The 18,949-nt window shown below is 40.3% G+C and overlaps 1 protein-coding gene across 1 annotated transcript; it reads right to left on the minus strand.

Moving 5' to 3' along the window:
- Window positions 1-1,659: 1,659 nt before the first annotated feature.
- LOC306971369 (SITS-binding protein) lies at window positions 1,660-18,372 on the minus strand. Its single transcript, XM_079567610.1, has 11 exons — window positions 18,186-18,372; window positions 17,456-18,104; window positions 16,569-16,740; window positions 8,629-8,836; window positions 6,948-7,098; window positions 5,710-5,907; window positions 5,144-5,406; window positions 4,937-5,073; window positions 4,629-4,750; window positions 3,200-3,379; window positions 1,660-3,066 (listed from the first exon to the last, which is right to left on the minus strand). The coding sequence occupies exons 2-11, from the start codon at window positions 17,924-17,926 to the stop codon at window positions 2,884-2,886; spliced, it is 2,085 nt and encodes a 694-aa protein (XP_079423736.1). The 5' UTR covers window positions 17,927-18,104; window positions 18,186-18,372; the 3' UTR covers window positions 1,660-2,883.
- Between the last annotated feature and the right edge of the window lie 577 nt (window positions 18,373-18,949).

Below are 18,949 nucleotides of genomic sequence, written 5' to 3' on the forward strand. Positions count from 1 at the left end.
GAGAGCTGCTATGATAAAACCCCTTCAATACACACTGACTTTCTGACAACAAGGCTTTGAATTGTGTCCACCTGATTGGCAAACTGCAAAACCCATTCACTCAAGAAGAGCAGACACTGAAACTTAAAACCTTGTCTTGCACTTTCTAAAAGTAGACTTTGGGAGATATCTGCTACCTACTTGTCACCGGTTTAATTCATGCCTCGTGCACTAAAACAGAATGAACTTGTTTTGTCTCTTTTGCACTGTCAGTTTTTTTGGGGGGAAAGCATTTTTCTTGCCTCAGCTACTGCAGATGAATGGTGTCTTTCTTGATTTATACTTTGGCAGAGCAATTTGTTTTCAGGTTCTCCCCTTGTTCTTATGCATAGCTTTTTTTTCCCTCTGCCTATTAGGAATGAATGGTAAATGTTGATTTTGGGGGAATGGATTGGGGAGAGGAAAAAAAAAAAAAAAGGACTCGAGCTAATACATGTTAGTTTAAGGGTGGGATACTATTACAACCACACATTTTCTGACCGGATTCTTTTATTGTGCTGAAAGTAGACCTCACAATGAGATTCTCAAAAGACCTTTAAAAGGTCTATTCTCTGTGAAAATGAACTCCCTTTACTGCAAGCATAGAGAATCGTTCGGGTCATATTAGGATATTTGCAAGTTAATTTCAAGCTTTATAACCATCTACTGTAACTGTCACATACTGAAGCCGTGTTTTACTATGCCTCTTGAACTGTATCTCACTGATTTAGAAAAAGAGGAAAAAAAGATGGTGTCATAAAAAAAGAGATAAGGACCGGTGGTGTAAATGGAGATGGGGCTTGGATTGTAGGGGTTGTGCATGTCTGTGGCCAGCTGCACCTGTCTAAGTGTGCTACAGGAGCAGAGATCGGGGGCCCCAAGGTGGATCTGAGCCAAGAAGGAGCCGCTGGTGGTGGCAGTAAAGGAAGGAAGCAAGGAAGGAATAGGGATAAGAGGCAGTCCAGAGTGAACGTGATTCCCCTGAGAATCGCTCCCAAGACACGCCAACCCGACTTAAAAATAACTTTATTAGGTTTAAGAGGAATTAGGAAGAAGGTAGTGGTCAGCAGCAGGCGCTCGTATGGACGGTTCAACACAAGATCATATGAGAATGCTGTTGACAAAATTGCCCACCTGAAATAAGAGAAAGTGAAAAATAGCCATGACAAAATGATACTACGCTGTTTTTCACTTTGATGGTGACATGGGTCTCAAACCCATTCCATTAAAACCACCTCAAATCACAGAGAAGGGTTGTCCAAGCCGTCATCTGAACTGGTTGTTTAGAGTAGTGGACGTTTTGCCTTTCACCACAAAGACTTTGTCAAATACTGAAGCTGTGGGCTGGCACTTTGATTCAGGAACTTAACCTTGTCATTGCTACGAAGCTGCACAAATGAACCAGCCAATACATTCTGGTTAGTTATCTGTGCAGTCAAGTGTGCACATACAGTAGGTACTGTTTATGGAAATAGTCTGTTGATAGTTAAGCCAAAAAGTGTCACATTCCAAACGGAAATGATTTGAACAGTCGAAAGATAAACATATAAAATGAAGTAAGAAAATGTAAACTTTATTGCAACGTAGTTGTTCTAAATTCTGATTTACAGAAGAAGAAGAAAACACTTGTAATGGCACAGTCATTGTAATATGTACATTGCCTACACTGCAATAATTCTGACACTTCCTATGTCCAGATGTGGCATATGGAGCTGGGTTTTTATTAAGGAATAATGAAACAAAGCCTTTTCTGGTGCAGCTGAACATATCACAGCACTCGAAGCTTAGGGCAAAACAACGTCACAGTTTCTCCATTGTACATTCAACATAGTACATTCTAAGAATGGTTAAGACTTTGTGTGCAGAATTTGTGCCGTGTTTTGCTAAGACATTTAGTGATTTAAGCGTCATTAACCTGAGAGTGAAAAGGCACTGTAAACTTCATGTTGTTTAGTGGAGCAGAGTAAATCATACTTATCTGTTCTGCTATTGGTACTGGCAAAGACTGTGTTGACAACAAAAGTCGAATTTACTTGGACAATTTTGTTATTTTAGATTAAATAGCAAAGATGCTCTGAGTTACTTGCTGAAATCGTTATTTTGCTAACACTAATGACTGCGAAGAGTTTGTTAGATAAAGACTTCAAGTTAATGTATACAAATAAACAGTTAGGACAAAGAGAGCATTCAAATTAAAGCCCTTACTACAGCAGGTTCATACAATATAATAAGATTTTTCGCTCAGAATAATAAAGGAGGATGCAATGCCAGGGGCCTCAGATTTTGGCCTACAGTACTTAAGGACATGCATGCTGAACATAGGTATGAGTAAGTGCTATGGGGTGTAAGATCCTCGTGTGGCTTGATTTAGGAAATAATAGGACACAGTTACTTGAGGTACATTCAAAATCATCATCCATGCGACCTGATAAGTTCAAGTAAAAGCCTCTCCACGAAGTAAGCGAGATACATAGATTGTACCAAAGTGAAGATCTTTCTGTGAGCTGATTTTATACAAATAAGCTTCTTAAAGCACTTTTAGTCGTCCTCTGTCCATCTTCATTTGGTCTTGTTAAAAGATTCCGATTTTAAGCAAACAAGGGCCTTGTTATGTTTCTTCTTGTCAAGTGATCCAGCAACATTAGACTGCCACATCAGACATAAAAAAAAATCAGCCAGGAGGTAAAACTGATTAAAATGTCTTTAAAAAAAAAGTAAAAATCAATGTGAAATGATAAAGTGCAAGTATAAAAAGAGTCTCTACGTGTTGTCTCAGGCTTTGAGACTGGGTCCTAAATGGAAAAGTGCAGACCGAGAACAGCACAAGTTTTTGAAAATGATTTGATTGAGAATAGTAACAGCATATCAGGTCATGTGACTCTTTTTAAAAAAAATGGCCACTTCCTCCAAGGCTACAGGATAATCCTGTAGAAGCGTCCCTCCATCGAACACCTGTGCTGTCAGGCTGTCCTGCCACTGGAAGCCCCCGTCAGGTAAGTAAATATCCCTGTGCACTGCACCCCTCTCCACCACTGGTGCTACCAGGACCTGTAAACACACACGCTCATTAGGTCGGAGACATTCTGGCCAATTAGCAGCACATCGTATTACAGTCAGGGGACAGGGTGTATCATGCAGCAGGAAGACACTTCAATGACTTCACACAAAGTCATAAAGTCACCTCATCCCCTATGAGGAACTGATCATCAATGGTGAACGTCAGCGGGTCGCTGGGGCTCAGCCACCACATTGGCCGGTAAATGGGATGTCCCGTCAGCTGCCACTCCTCTGTGTACTTCTCCATAAGAGGGATGACAATCTTCTGGTGTCGAGCAATATATATCTGAGTTATATTTAACACCTAGGACCGGGGAGAGAGTAAAAACACAAAGCAAAACTAAGTAACCCCATTGGACAGAAAAATAATATGTAGATTATAGAAAATAATGTCAGCACCTTCTGCAAAAGACATTTGTTCAGAACAAGGCATGTAAATTCAGTTACAATCCAGCATTAGCTGAGTAGTTCTGTGGAGTTCTCCTTTATGTGTCTGACCAATCTGCCTCAACAGCATTCCTAAAAGGGTCACATCCGCGGCATGATAAAAACAACCTGACCACATTTATTTAAAAAAGTGAATTTTTTTAACTTGAGATGAAGACATTTTGTAGGAATGAGCCTGAAGTCAGTCTGACTGGGTTTAAGCTGATCCTTGTGTGATTGAGAAGCCAGGCCTGTATGCGGGTTTGAGGTTTTATTGCTATTAGTCTCCAGCGCAGTCATTTCAGTGTCCTGTCCCACACACTGTGGAAACAAAGGTATGTTGCACCCAAGCTATAATAAAACAGAACAATTTACCTCTATAATATCGCATTTCATCAGCACTGGCAGTTAGGATCTGAATGGCATGCAGGAGACCAAAATGGAAAACATTTTGCCCCAAAAGACTATATTTGTCTTTGTCACGCAATGCGGCGGTCAGATCCAATTATGCTGCTCCCTCTATCTGCTACTGGAAAACAGCACTTGATCAGCCCTCTCTGTTACACTTGTCAATTACTCATGGAAATTTTAATTACTGCAGTAAAGTATTTTTCCAAGACTTGTCCTCAAATTCATTATCATTCTTGCTGAAGTGTCTCCATGCTGTAGCTGGAAAGGGACTGAGTCATAAATCTAGATGAAGAACTGTAATTCAGAACAGATGGACTCTTAACCACAGGTGATGTCAGGAGGGAGCCAAACCATCATTCCTACTGAGAGAGGAGCGCCTTCACACATTAGACACCCAGCAAGTGCTTTCTGTTTGTAACCAGAGCCAAATCCCACATTAACTGATGTGTTGATCGATGTCATTGTTGCTTCTGTGAGATGTTTTTTCGACTGCACGTTGTGAATGAAGCTGTGCAGGGGTCACCTAAATGAAGAAAAGTCCTCTGCCTCAGGACAGAGTCAGGCGTGGTAGGTAGACCTCCTGCCTGTGTGCAAACAGCTCAGTGACATGGAGGGAACTGTTCAGCACTCACCTGCAGTGTTTCTGTGTCAATAAGCCTGTTCTATAAGCCTGACCCCCCGCTGATGTGTGGGTGGTGTTGTGCACTGAGGCGTACCCGGTCTTCCCCGTAGAACCACGGCGGGGTGTGGAAGCTGATAACTGGGAGAAAGGCTACAATTTCCAACCATCGAATGAACAACTCCTCATCTGTGACCAGTTCTTCAATAAGAGAGCCACCTGCTCAAACAAACGACAAACACATCATGTTTATCAAGTACTAAGAATGTTCCACCAAAGTAATATATAATGTAAGGATCATTGGATGCCCTTCAGTATGAAAATCTATACTATCTGTCAAGATTTGGATTCTTTTTCTATTTGAACCTTTTGACAATTATTCAGTAAAGGTGGCTGTTGTATTACCTACTGCATCGGGAATGAGGAAGTTGTATCCAAGTAGAGTGTGGTGCAACAGGGAGGGAATGATGCCCTTTAGCCCCATAGAGCTCCAGTCTGACTGCAGAGGGGTCATCCTGACAAACAGAGGCTTGTGGCTGGACCTATCAGACAAATACATCTTAAGTCAATGGTTTCACATTCAAATGGAGGCGCAGTGTGTTCCCAACTTACTGTGTTCCTGCTGTGACAATGGTGTTTCCTATTCTAGATGCCAGGTCAGCCAGCACGCTGATGTATCTGTCTCCAGACAGAGAGTGTGGCCACAGGGCTTGCTCCTCAAACACGCTCCCCTCTGCCCCCTCCAGGAGGATGTACTCCATCCCCAGATGAGCCTGCAGAGAGCCTACTCTGTCCAGGAACCAACTGATAGCTTCGGGGTTACTGAGGTTCAGCTTCACGCAGAACTTCCCTTCCCACTGACTCAACATAGGGACCTGAGGGACAAAGGTAAAACAGTGACCTTCTCTGATGTGTTCCAGTGTCTCTATACGTGTCTATGCACCAAACTCTTCTGCTTCACATAAATAAACCAAAAAATGCAAGAGCAATATTTGAAAGTCAATAAAGTGGAAGTGCATTGTGTGTTTTCAATGCTGAAACATTCTTAGTGCATAACACATGTCTATTGTTGGAAAAATAGTGGTGTTTTTTCAGGATGAAGTGGATTAGCATATAGCAGATGTTCAAGTACACTGTGTACGTAACAGAATTGAAGTTTTGCGACAAAATCAGCTCACCATGTATCCTTGGGGATTCGAAGGTACGCTGAGCCAGTAGGCCTCAGTGCCATCGAGGAGGGAACGGTGGAATAGCGTGGAGTCCACGCCCAGGAAAGGGGACAGGGTGATGGAAATGTTAAGAAGCTTGACAAGTGGGAGGTCCCTGGTCAGTCGCTTAGACATCCCCCTTCTCCTGCTGTTGAGGTAGTCATGGTCCTGCACACATTCAGTCAATTACATACAGTGAGTGTTATTTTACTGCACAAAGCCAAACCATAATAGTGGGTTTTATAGTGATTAACCAAACTTTTGTCAGAACAGCTTAAATCTGTTCATAAACCAATTGACCCATTCGATTGTAATAGAACATCAGGTCTGAAACACACCTTTGCCATGCACCACATGTTTCCTGGTCGTAAAAACAAAAGCCCTGTGAAAACCATTTGTCAAAATATAATAATCCTCAGAGGGGAGTCAATGTGAGAATTCAGATTCCACAACAGTGGAACAAAACCTCTTAAGAACACAGGGTCTGACTTCAGGGGGTCGAGCTGTGGTGGGAAGATGCACAGATAAGCGTGTTATGTCATTGTACTTCCACGTGTAAGTTTAACAGAAATATCAGAACATTGGAAACCTGTTCCTATAATTCATAATAAGCATCAAAATGTTACTTTCCAGTAGTATTAGCTATGTATTCTTATACATTATTAAGCTCGTAATTACATTAATTAAAGTGAAATTATCGTAATAATGCTTTATTCTTTTTCTTAACTGTTGTTCACAGTATAATATTAACAAATTGTATTATTTTGATTGCATAAAATAATGTTTATGTATGAAAAATGCTATTATGATTAAATGCATTTCTTTCAGAGCTCAGAGTTCAGGGTGAAAATTATTTTATAGGATATATTAGCCTCAAAATGAATAGTATGAGTGCAGTGAAGGTGTAAGTTCAGATTTTAAAGCCCAGAGGGGCATTGCCACTGCGTTGGGGTTGTAGAACCAATAAGACTTGACTGCCTTGGCACGGTAAGTTCATGTCCCAGGTCCGACAGATTGCCAAATGTCACAACTAAAACCTAGTTAAATAAAGACTCTGGGCCTCCTTAACATAAACATAAAATAAGATATTTCTGCACAGTGGTGCAACATTGTTGCAGCTGTGTCACACCTTATGCGACAACACAATCTTAAACACTGTGGGTCAGTATTTTCTGCCAGTGTAGTGGTTGCTTGCTCAGTGTGCCTACCATATCAAAGAGGAGGGAGGTGGAATGTTCATTGAGGCTAATGACTCCCTCTCCCAGCTGGTGTCTCTTCAGACGGTTGGAGAAGATCCTCAGCTCCCTCTCCACCTTCGGCCCTGAGTCAACAGTTGTCAGCAGCTTCCAGAATGGCAGTCTACATAGGCAGCAGGTACACCAAAAAACAAAATGAAAACAGGCACACCCGCCAAATAAAATAAACATTCTGAGAGATCTACTCAATACCACAATACAGGACAGGAACAGGAATAGGGCCAAAAAGAAGAATCTACTTTCTTCAAGAGAGTGCATGGAGAACATAAAGCTGTCTGTTTGGACTAAAGATCTGTTATTATGTTCAGATACAGATCATTAAAATAATAAAAATCTAGTTCACATCAATAATGCGTTTGTTTATCAAGGCGAGGACGTGGAAGAACAAGCACTATATGATTGTTTTTATTTTTTTATCTGGATGTTAAAAAACATCATTGTACATCCATTATTCCAATGCACAAAAAGACATAAAAAGAAAGTACATGTCCAGATGGGAGTGTAGGACATGCACTGACATGTGGCTCTGTGGCTGGAGCTGTGGCTCATAAGTTTAATTCGTAAGGCAATTTAAGTGTTTACTTTGTTGGGAGAATGTTACGGAATACATGAGACTCATGCATGTAGACATGCCAAGAAATGATTGTAGTCATTAGGCCTGTCTCGATAACAAATTTGGAGTTCGATATATTGAGGCAGGAAAGTAGCGCGATAAACTCTCAGGCATAAAAATGACAGTAAACCTTTGTTCTACAAGTGCAAAATCATATCCTAAAATATCACACAAGCTGCAATAAACATGAAATAATATAATGGAACTCAATTTGCTTCCATTAGAAATTAAAGTTTTACAAATAAAAAATAGGGGGTAAATGCTAATAAATGTACAGACGATAAATATCAAGCCCAAAAATATATAGTTTATCTGTTATGTAACGATAAGTCGATATAGTAATTATCGTGCCAACCCAAGTAGTCATTGGTGAATTTCCATCAGTTGTGCCACACCTGCACACACTCATTCCTCAAGGTTCCAGTGGGGACACTGCATGATTAATGTCTGTGTAGGCTCTCAGTCGTACTGGAGTTGTCCATCTTCAATGAAGGTTCTTGGGTCATCTTCTGTACTCTGTAGTTGCTGTTCTGTACTCTGTATGTCTCTTCTCTCTCAAGTTACTCTAAAAGTCTATCTCGGCCAGTTCTACTCCAAGTACAGAGTAAAGAAATGATCAGACTCAAGGAACCACTCACCAATTCACAGTCTCATTCACACACCAATGTACGCAGACACTGGGGGCAAGGAGGGTGAAGTGTCTTGCCCATGGACACAGCAACAATGTGCACATGCGGGATTCGAAATGCTGATCCTCCTGTCACGGGACAACCCGCTATACTCTCTTTGCCACTGCCACTGAAGACTACATGATTTAGTTATAGAGTAAACCAGAGCACCCAGATCAAACCTATGCAGGCACAGCGAAAACATGCAAACTCCACATAGGCCCAACACAGACAGGGAATAGAACCTGGGTCCTTTTTAAGATGAAGTAAGAGCACTAACCGCTACACCACAGTGCTGCACGAGTGAGTCCTAGATGTGACTTATTAGAATCTTTTTTCTCATAAAACTGACCGCATGGTTTTCATGTTGGGCAGCTCCCTGCTGTGCTGGGACAGTTGTTGCATCGCTTCAAGATGAGCGGTCTTCACGTTGTGGCCCACACACACAGTGTACTGGAGAGGCAGACGCTCCATACTAGGCAGTGATTGCAGGCAAAACTGCTCCTCCCTGTCAAAGCCCAGCTGTATGGGAATCTCAGGAGACACCAACACAGCAACACCTGCACCAAAACACATGGACAGAAGACTCACACTTTAATGTATAAAACATGGAATTACTTCAAACACGCAAATCCAGGCCTGAGACCTGAGGTATACAGTGTGTGACCCAGATTCCACTGATATGACAGAGCGCGCTGAGTGTTACTGAGACCTGGAGGAGTGTGACCCATGGAGTGTTGTGGGAGGTACACTGTGGGCTGTGTCAGCTAATAGTGCTCTGCTCAAGATGTGAGAAATCACTGCCTGCCATCAGATACATCGGGTTGGATGAGTTTATACCGGGACAAGGCTCCATGTTACTCTGAACTCTCTAACATCAAAAACGATATTCCAGCTTATTTTTGTATTTGTCTCTTAAACTTTTCCCGCAATTTTATTTTCCACTTTACTGTTCGGACTGCCCCTCTGGGCATTTGCGCACTGATTAGATTATTACAAGCAGGTAATTGTGTTCACAGATGTACATGCCCTGTGAGGAATGTCTCTTCTGTCTCAAGTTACTCCAAAAGTCTCTCTCGGCCACTTCTCAGCCACCCCAACTCCATCCCTCGTCTTACTGTACGCCACTGTCAGGTGAACACAAACCCAGACTTTGATCCCAGGGTGTTGCTGAAGCTTAATACAATCTGGGATTTGGAGCTAATCAATGAATGGCTGGAAAACAGTCTGAGATCTTGGCACCCTCTCTGGTTTCAAAGAGCTTATACGAGGGAGGACCAGGAGCGGACAGGATACCCATGCACCATTGTATAATCAGTTTAGTAGTTTCAAGAATCAGCCTCTAAATACTGCATAAAGCTTAGTGAAAGTCTTTGCTGCTTGAGCATTCGCAACGGATAATGTCAAAGAGATACTGGTAACATCTCAGCTGCCTCTCACTAGGTATTGGATCACCTCTAAACGCAGAAATGCATACATGAGGACTGTATCAGAGATGTTTACAAAGAGAGCAATACGTGGAAATGAATGACGATGTTTTTAGGAATCCACCAGGAATAACTATAGTTTTTGTACCACCACTACAGCACATAAATCCTATTGTTGTTAATGTTATTAATTGTTGAACTTTTAAACCTAGTAATTTTGCTCTTTTGTAATTATATGGCAACAACAGAGACAAAAAGGTGGCAATAAAGATGATAGAGTAGTCCAAAAAAAAAAAAAAAATCTATATTCTGGCTGATCCTTAAGATAATGTCTCAACTAGATATTCTGTTGAGCAGGTGTTAATACTTTATATAATAATATTGAAGCTTGTAAGAAGTGAAATGCAGGCAAAAATAAGGCCCAATTTTCTAAGACTTTCTCATGCATATTTGTAGAATGTTTTTCCAGATGAAAATAACATTTGAATAAATAAATAGCACGATGTTTGTTTTTTCCTGAGTATCGCAGTTGAGATCTTACACTAAAAGGTGCTCGCACAGAATAAGGAGAGGGAAAAAGAGCAAACGGTATTTTTTAATGGAGGGATGGGAGTGGAATGCAGAGAGTGGAAATAGGGTATACCAGACACCAGCGCGCCCGTACAGCCGGCTGCAAACAGTCAAAGTGCACATGCGGCGGAAAGTGCGCCTCTGCACTCATATTTAATCTTTATGGTCAGTGACGCTGCAGGACTTCAAGGAAACATGACTATCTCTGCCTCCAAACCCTTTTGCAAAGTGCAGAAATGTCAAACACACAAAAAGAAAGTACTGTATGTAGTGAACATGAAATAAAATACAAATAAAATCAATATTAATATCAGCACGTGGAGACAAAAAGTGTCATAAAGTGTGTTGTGCTCCTCATTGAATTTACAAGAAATAAACACACCGTTCCATCCATGCTCCATATATGGATGACACTTGCCTTTTGTCAAATTTAGACAGAAAATACAAAGCATGAGCTGGAGAGTAGGAAACACAAAATAGTTTTACTTAATTGGATGTTCTTCAGTTCAGTGTTTTCGTGCAGGTTCTTGGCCAGATCTTTATAAAGTTTATGAAAATGCACATTTATGAACATAGTATTTCATGTTTATCTTTATTATGTTCATGAAATATGTTTTTTTCGTTTATGAAAAAATACTGTATTTCATAAACATAACATTCTTTCTGCTTTTTACATTGTTTACAGGTCTAGAAAAAAAACTGGGCTCCACAATACAAAGCTGCTTGATCACATTTAGGCAGTGAAACAGGTTGGAGTCAGAGTTACAGCCAATGTGGGGTTCCTAAGAGTTAAAGGGGAAGCTAAAGGGGACCCTATTTTTAGAACAGTTCCTTAAACACTTCAAGCTTCTGTAGAATATTTTCCACTCGACTCCCAAATGAAAAGTTCAAAGCTTTAGTGAACTGTACACTCTCACCTTCAGTGATCTTTATTAGCCAAATATCGTAACAGCCACACAACTGTACAATATGTATGTTTGGAAACTACAGATTCACATGGAAAACATGTTGGGCTTTTAGCATCAGAAAGTATCTGTGGTCTTAGTTGTGCCCTGTTCATTGTTAGAGACCAGGTTTTATAATGTGGTGGAAGTGCATTGTTCTTTCCCTATTATTGCAATGCATGTGTTTAAGGCAATATGTAATGTTTAGCTCAGTGCACATTTTTACCATGTCAAGAAACATTACAGAGCAAAGATATGTAAAGCTCTAAACTAACGGGAATAACAGAATAAGAACCCACATCCCACAGCATATTTTATTGCTTGCAAAAGATAATACATTACCAAAATAATTGCTGATTTTGCAACCATTAAATTGCAAATTTGTGTTGATTGTGATTAATTATAAGGCTTTCTTTATGACACCTGTGCACACTCACAGACCGGACGGCCTTATAAAAGCTAGCGCTCTAGCCGTCCAGTCTCAGCGCTGTGGTGTGTGAGTGGGTGCATGTATTTCCTTAACAATGGAAACTTACTTTCTGTGCCCAACCTCAAAAAAATTGATGGCCGCAAAACTGGGGTCCTGCCACAGTTGTAAATTTCCAATCCCACTTATTGAAAAAATGAAACGCTAACTTTCTGTGCTAGATTTCTATCATAAATCATTTTAATGCTTCTCACGCAGCGCTTTTTGTTCTTGAATAGGCCTTACAAGTTTCCTGTCACGGAGCACGTCATATATTTTTCCTGGCAATTTAAGAGTCCACAACGATGGCTTTTGTCTGTTTAGCCTTTTACTGTTGTTTCCAATGCAAGGGAAAGGGAGCAGATGGAGTGTGGAAAATGTTGTATGCGATGGTTTTCATACAGTAGCCACCTCATACGGGAGATGACAACACGCTCTTAACAAAGCTCCTCTTGGCTAAGTGAGTCATACTCCAAAAGTTTCACCTCTCGCTCGCTGAGGTTACGGAGCAGCTGCCTGAAGACCTCGCACTGACCTGTTGAGTAAGTCGGTGTTTTGGCGTGGCCTGCTTGACCTTTACAGAGAACAGAAGAATCATTATTGTCGACACAATGACTAAATAAAGCTGGATAAGGCTCTTTTCAGGACTGTACAAAGCTAAACCTTCAGAGAATCAAGAGGAAATGCTCTGTGAACGACGTGGACAACATGAACCAGAGGTGGGCGGTAGTTACCTTTAATCAGGTACTTTGAAGAAATTACTTTGAAGAGTAGCTTTAATACACAGTCCTTTATAATTCTACTTGACTATTACAATTGTGACTACCAATACTTTTATTTAGGATAAATTGTGACAACGCTCTTTCTTTCAAGTATTCTTATGATGACTAATGAGAAATAGAGATTTTCGCCTTAGTTGATGTGAATATTTGTCTGATTCTGTCACTACTTAAAGAGACACTGCGTAACATTTTGGACTGTACTGTTGCCATCAATACAAACATGCTCCTAATGACCAGCTCAACACAGAAAATACTATTACTGCAGTGGGTAAGCAAAGAATGGATTTGGATGAGGACCTAACCTAATCTCAAATACTACTGACTTTGGTCACATCTCCATGGAGACGAGCTGGAGACGTACCCACTCCCGGTAAAGTTACAGTCATGTCTTTGGAGAGGTGAGCGGCTCACAGCAAAGGCTCATGTTTGTTTGTACATTTATGAGCTGTTCTTCATATCTATCATGAAATAAATGCTTGTGTTTTATTTATAGGGTAAAATTCTACGCGGTGTGGTTTTAAATATACACTGATCCTCCAAGTTTAAACAGCAGGTAAGTACTAAATAGTGCTAGAATTTTCACAAGTTACTTTTGTTGTAGTCTGTTTATTTTATCTTTTACTGATTATACTTTTTGCCCCTTAAAGTTTTGGGTAGTCATTGTATATAAGATACCTCTATTTACTATTTAATTTCATGTCTATTCTGCACACGCTGAGCGTTTCTGAGAGCTGAATGTAACAAGTGAATGTCTCCATTGTGAGATCAATAAAGGCTTATTTTATCTTATCTTACTTAAAGGTGCTAGATGTAAGTTGGCCATTTTATACTCACTACTGCCACCTCAGGCCATATGTGTAATTGCACCTTCTATATTAAGCTTGTGCATGACCACAATTCGGACCCGAAGTAACACCTTTTTAAGTGACAGTGCAGGATTTTAGAGGCAGTTGTGGTGAACAGGTCTGGGCTCATTCTACACATTTTTAAACTCCCTATAGTCCCTTTAAAAGTAAAGTTCACTCTCTTGAGAAAATATCTGTGCATCTCTTTCCTCCTTTGGACAAGGCCAAAGCCAAATTAGGTTCTGAATCCCACACTCACCTAGACCAATTGTTAGTGACGCATTGGCAACGGTATTTGAATTTCAAATTCTCACATTAAACCATTTGCTGTAATATTTGAAAGTCTGATGAGCATCGGAATCTACAGACTGTTGTCTCCATTTACTGTTATCATGCCCAATGTGCAAAGAGTTGAATAGAAAACAGAGTATGCAAATTCATGAACATCTATATCATCAGACTGTCATACCCACGGTTAAGGCCAATGAGGGGGGGATACAGCTGAGAGTGAGGGGCTTGGGTTTTAAATCACTTATATTGAACAGGTTCACACTGATTTTGCTAATGTTTATAATGTTAACGTTAAGTACATTGTCTTATTATAAAAAACATTGATTCCTGTGAGTGAGTTTACTGATTACACACTCTGATTTTTCAATATAAAAAGTCACAAAGCCTTTTTATGTTCTGTAATACGATCAAAATAAATGTCTATATTAATATGCCTCTTATGTAACTTTTCATTTTATCTTTCTGTTGTGCTTGGCTGCTCCTTTGTGGACACCCAATAACAAACGGGTAATAAAACTTTTTTCTTTCTGAAATGGAAAGATTGAGTCAGAAATAAGTGAGATGAAAAAAAGAAGCAAATATTAAAACAGAGCAGTCTGATAGTGAATATTTGAAGTGAGTTTTAGTTCAGCAGTTGTGTGTAGTCAAAAAGAATTAATACCAGGTCCAAGCTATAATAGTGTAACTTATGACTGCGGCAGCCCACTGTAAAAACAAACACAGCTCCGTGAGTCCTTATTTGTAATGATGAGAGGAGCTGCTTCTTCACTGGCCCATCTCTTCTATGCTCTTTTGACAGAGTAGTGAAAAAGTATAAAGATGTGAGGCTTGTGTAATAGAATATGTTGTTATTACTGCTTTCAGTGCATCATGAAAAATCCACTTTTTAAACTGTATAAAACTAATAATTCTTCACTTGTGTTACTGCTCCTTGCAACAATGTTTTGCTAAAAATCACTTTTGCAATCTTCGATATTGGTTGGTGGTTGAAAATTCTGCATAGAGGAGCCAAATCCATTGTCAGTGACTCCGAGCATCCTTTGTTTGATGAGTTTAGCCTGATGCCCTCCCGCTACAGCATGCCTTTAGCTACAAAGAAGGTGTACAAGGGCTCATTGGTGCCTAATGCAATAAACCTGCTGAATAGGTGCCAGTAGAGTACGCAGCACATGCAATTGTTTTTATTATTAACTTATTGTCTTTGATACTGTCTGTCCTGGAATGGAGAATGCTGTCCACTGGTGCCTTGGTATTCTCTCTTCTCAGTGTTTTGTTTTTGTAAGTGCAAAGACAGGTGGAGCTCTGGCATGTTCCCGCATGGGGTTCTAATCTTAAATGACACCTCTTCAGCCTTATTTATGCTACTGACAAAGGGTTTTTGTCCTGTGTCTAATTTTTTTAAAATATATCAATATCTCATCAACTTCCAAATTCAACATTTTGTTAATGCAATACTAAAATGGACTTCTTAGTATTGGTAAATAAATACTGAAGAAGTGTTTGTTTATTCCACCCCTTTTGTAAACCAAGAAAGCAAGTCCAAATATGCTAAATCTTTAAAAAGACCACGCCATCAAGGGTTTATGAGTGAAAATCCAATGGCCTTTTCCAACTCCTATGTCAGACTCATCACAGAGACATTTAAAAAAAAAGAAGGTGGAATTAATTAATCCATGACATATTTTTCAGGGACTGTAAACTACAAAGAAACAATCGATGGTAAAGATATAATTTAATGCTCCAATAGACATTGTTGCCATTGCTGAGCATCAGTCTGCTATGTACAGTATGCGCTTGTAAATGGTTACTTGGCAACATTCAAACAGTCGGCCATGGGGTGTCTAAATTTCAGTGCAAAGCTAAACATAAAACATTACAGGCTCCTGATAATTAGTGATACATGGTGAAAAGAGAGTTAAGTCATGTGACTGGAGCAAGGTAGATCTCAAAATTGCGTAAGGTTCCCAGCGAGAGCACATTCATGTGTGTTCATCTGTATGTAAACGTGTGAACAAGGACAATGGTAACAAAGACAAATCCAGATGATGAATGTTACAAACCGGCCTGACAGCTGTCGTGGTTCTGACTGGATCAAAACTATGACCAGAACTATGTGCACTTCCATCTTGTTTTAAATAAACACTGTATTATTTTGGGAAATAAAACAACTGTTACTTTTATCAGCGTTCTCTACAATATTGTATCACTTTGGGCCAGGAGTCATAATAACAATAAAACATATAAAAAAGAATGCAATGCCATCTGTCGATAAGATGCAGACCGTCACAATGAGGCCAAAATCTATTGATAAAACATTTTGCATATTTTGGCAAATAATAAACAAGCTTGAAAGTCCAAGACCATTGTCCCTACAGCAGAGCAGTCCCGCACAGTAAACAAAACCGTTACTCATCAGTTGCATTAACCATTTACATCCTTCATGCGCCGCTTTCTGTCCAGAACATAAAATCACCGCACAAGTTATAACTAACCATAGGACTCTCAGCAAACCAGCACTTTTAATAGAAACAAAAGGCAATTATCCAGCATTGCTAAGAGTTAATTTAAGATGTTAAAGGAGGCTGACTTTCCTTTGTACTCTAATCCTAAAATTAACAAACGGACATGCCACAGACTGGATTGCCCACTATTTGTGGAGCCATGGCTTTTTGGTTATAGGGGCCATTTTTGACACTAAAACGCAAATAAACAGGCTGGGGAGGATTCGAGAGATAAGAAAACACCAACATCCACAGGGCTTCCCTCACGCCTCACGCCCTGGGATTTACGCCACACAGTGTACCCCCAATGGGGTCAGATTTCTCCAGTCATGGTGCTCTCCGTGTGGCAACAGCAGAAAAACAGCTGGCCAAGAGGTATTCCAACAATTTAAGATCTAAATGATGAAGTTTTCTTTCCGATAAAGTGAGTTTATTTCTGTGCTTTTTTTGTTTGTTTTGGTCTTACCAGATGATCCCAGAAAGTAGTGTTCGAGGACAGATCCAAAGCCAGATGGGTTGTTCCTCAAATCACTCACAATAAACGGCTGCATGGTCGTATTCTGGTCATTGATGGGCCAGCTCTGCCCCTGCACGCTGGCACCACCATACCACGACACATTGGCCATGGAGAAGCAGTCCTAAGCACAATCACACAGTACAAATCAAATATTTTATTGGAAAAGCAATACATTTAGTTTTTAATTTTGATAAAAGATTACAGTTCTATTATGCCTTAAAACAATTACAAGCAGTCCTTGTAATATTTATTACAAAATCAGATATTTAGTAAATGCAAATATTTGTGTCACTAAAGTTTGGCTACAACAGAACAGCATAAAACAAAGATTGACTATGCATTGGAAAATTATTTCCTTACTTTATATGCATATAGTAATGGTTATACTTTAATTCTCTGTGTGTCTCTTACTTGGCAAACGGCCTACATGTAAAAAAAAATCAACAAAAAAACAAACAAAAGATATTAAGACTTTGATTAAATAACCTCTGAGTAGCAACATGTGACAAGTGTTACAAGGAATGTTCCAGTAGGAACAGATTAACCTCCAATACCTTTGATAATTATGTCTGGGGAAAGTACAGTAAGTCCTGTGGTGGATGAAACAAACCAGGGAGAACAAAGTGGATTTGAAATTCCAAGTGTTCAGCCTGTTGTTGGACATTTATACTGGTTTCAATAACACTACATTTTCATGATATGTGAAACTATACTATGAGGTTTTGTAGGGCAAATGAGGTGAGACTAAATAGTGTGACACTAAAGATAAGGCCCAGTGTTATTTTGTGTTCAGGTATAAAAAGGTTAGTGTAATTGCCTCTTAAGCGGCTTCCTACCTTCAGCTCCACATGGCAGTGCACCGGCGTCCAGCTCATGCTGTAGCACTCGCTCTCAGTCTCCTCGTTCACTTCCAGCGAGATCTTCACCTCGGCCACCGAGTCCCACGTGTAGCAGAACTCAGTTTTATTGAGCCAACAAAGATTCCTCACAAAAGGAACCTCAACGTCTTGGTTCCCCACGTTCCCCACGTCTATCTCCACGTAGGTCTTGTCCTCTGTCAGAGTTTGAATGACCAGTGAGTGGGTCCTCCTCTCCCAGATGAGTCCGCTAAAAGTCCCCCGGAGAATCCAGTTTTTGTTGGGCTGGTCCACCACTTGCCAGTATATGATCCCGATGGTCATCACGAAAAAAACGGCCACTCCAAGGCAGGCAATCGCTCCTTTCCAGGTCTCGTTCATCTCCTTCAATCCCGTGTCCCATGTTACCTCTGGGATGGGGCTGGGGTTCCTATTTCGAGCGTGGGGCATGTTGACTTTGAGATCAGCAAAGAATCACTAAACACTAAAAAAAATCTGTAGAAATGTGTCGTTGCAGCATCATGCCATGATGTTTCTCATGGTGAGGCTATGTAGGATAAAACAGCCTACTTTTTTATCTTTATACCGCTTAAACTTTTGGATGTTTTTGCGCAATACTGCCAGTGACCTGTCATGTGAAAAAGGCTGTGAGAGATAACCAAAAGGTCCAACAGGCAAATCAAACAGTATGAATCAATAAATGACTTACCACATACTGCTGCAGTTTCAAATGAATTGGGTTTGTATTCTGCATTGGCTGCAGTGAGCTCGTGAGCAGCCCCAAAGCCGGGCTTGGCAGCAATGCCTACGAATAGCTCCTATGAGACCGTCTTGCTTGCCCTGCACTTTCTGACGTAACGCCGAACCGTTTCTTCACAGGCAAAGGTAGTGCGTGAAAGAAGTCGGGAACAAGGGTGTTTCTGGGTACTCTAAACAAAAAGCCAATATGGGCTAAGAGGCTCCCCACAGACCAGAGACAGAGGTCCAGACGGTGCGTAGCTCTCCATGCGCTCTGCGTGCGTAAAGATGGACACTTGTCATCTGGTGGCCACAGGCGTCAGATGAGCAACTCGCGATTAAGATGCGCTCATCTCATTATTTGTTTTATAACAGGTCAAGGTACCACATATACTTTTTGACTTTATTCATTTTAGTTTATATTCACAGTGTAACTTAGACGTAATATTAGTTTTTGGCAATCGTTTACATTTTGACGTGCGTAAAAAGTGTTCAAAGGGAAAAAGAAAGAAGTAAGTAAAGTATGGGCCTATAATTAGTGCAAAGCTATATCACCATAGGTATTTGAAAATATTTAACCTATACATTAAAAAAAAAAAAAAAACTCGTCCATTAGTGGCCCATCAGAACAGATTACTCAAGATGTATTCACTGAGGATAAACAGACAAATATTAAAATGCATTTATGAACAGAATTATCTTGCTGTATCTCTGCAGGTGCATCAGTGCCTTACA

The sequence above is a fragment of the Gobius niger genome, assembly GCF_951799975.1.
Source record: "Gobius niger genome assembly, chromosome: 12".
NCBI classification, from domain to species: domain Eukaryota; kingdom Metazoa; phylum Chordata; class Actinopteri; order Gobiiformes; family Gobiidae; genus Gobius; species Gobius niger.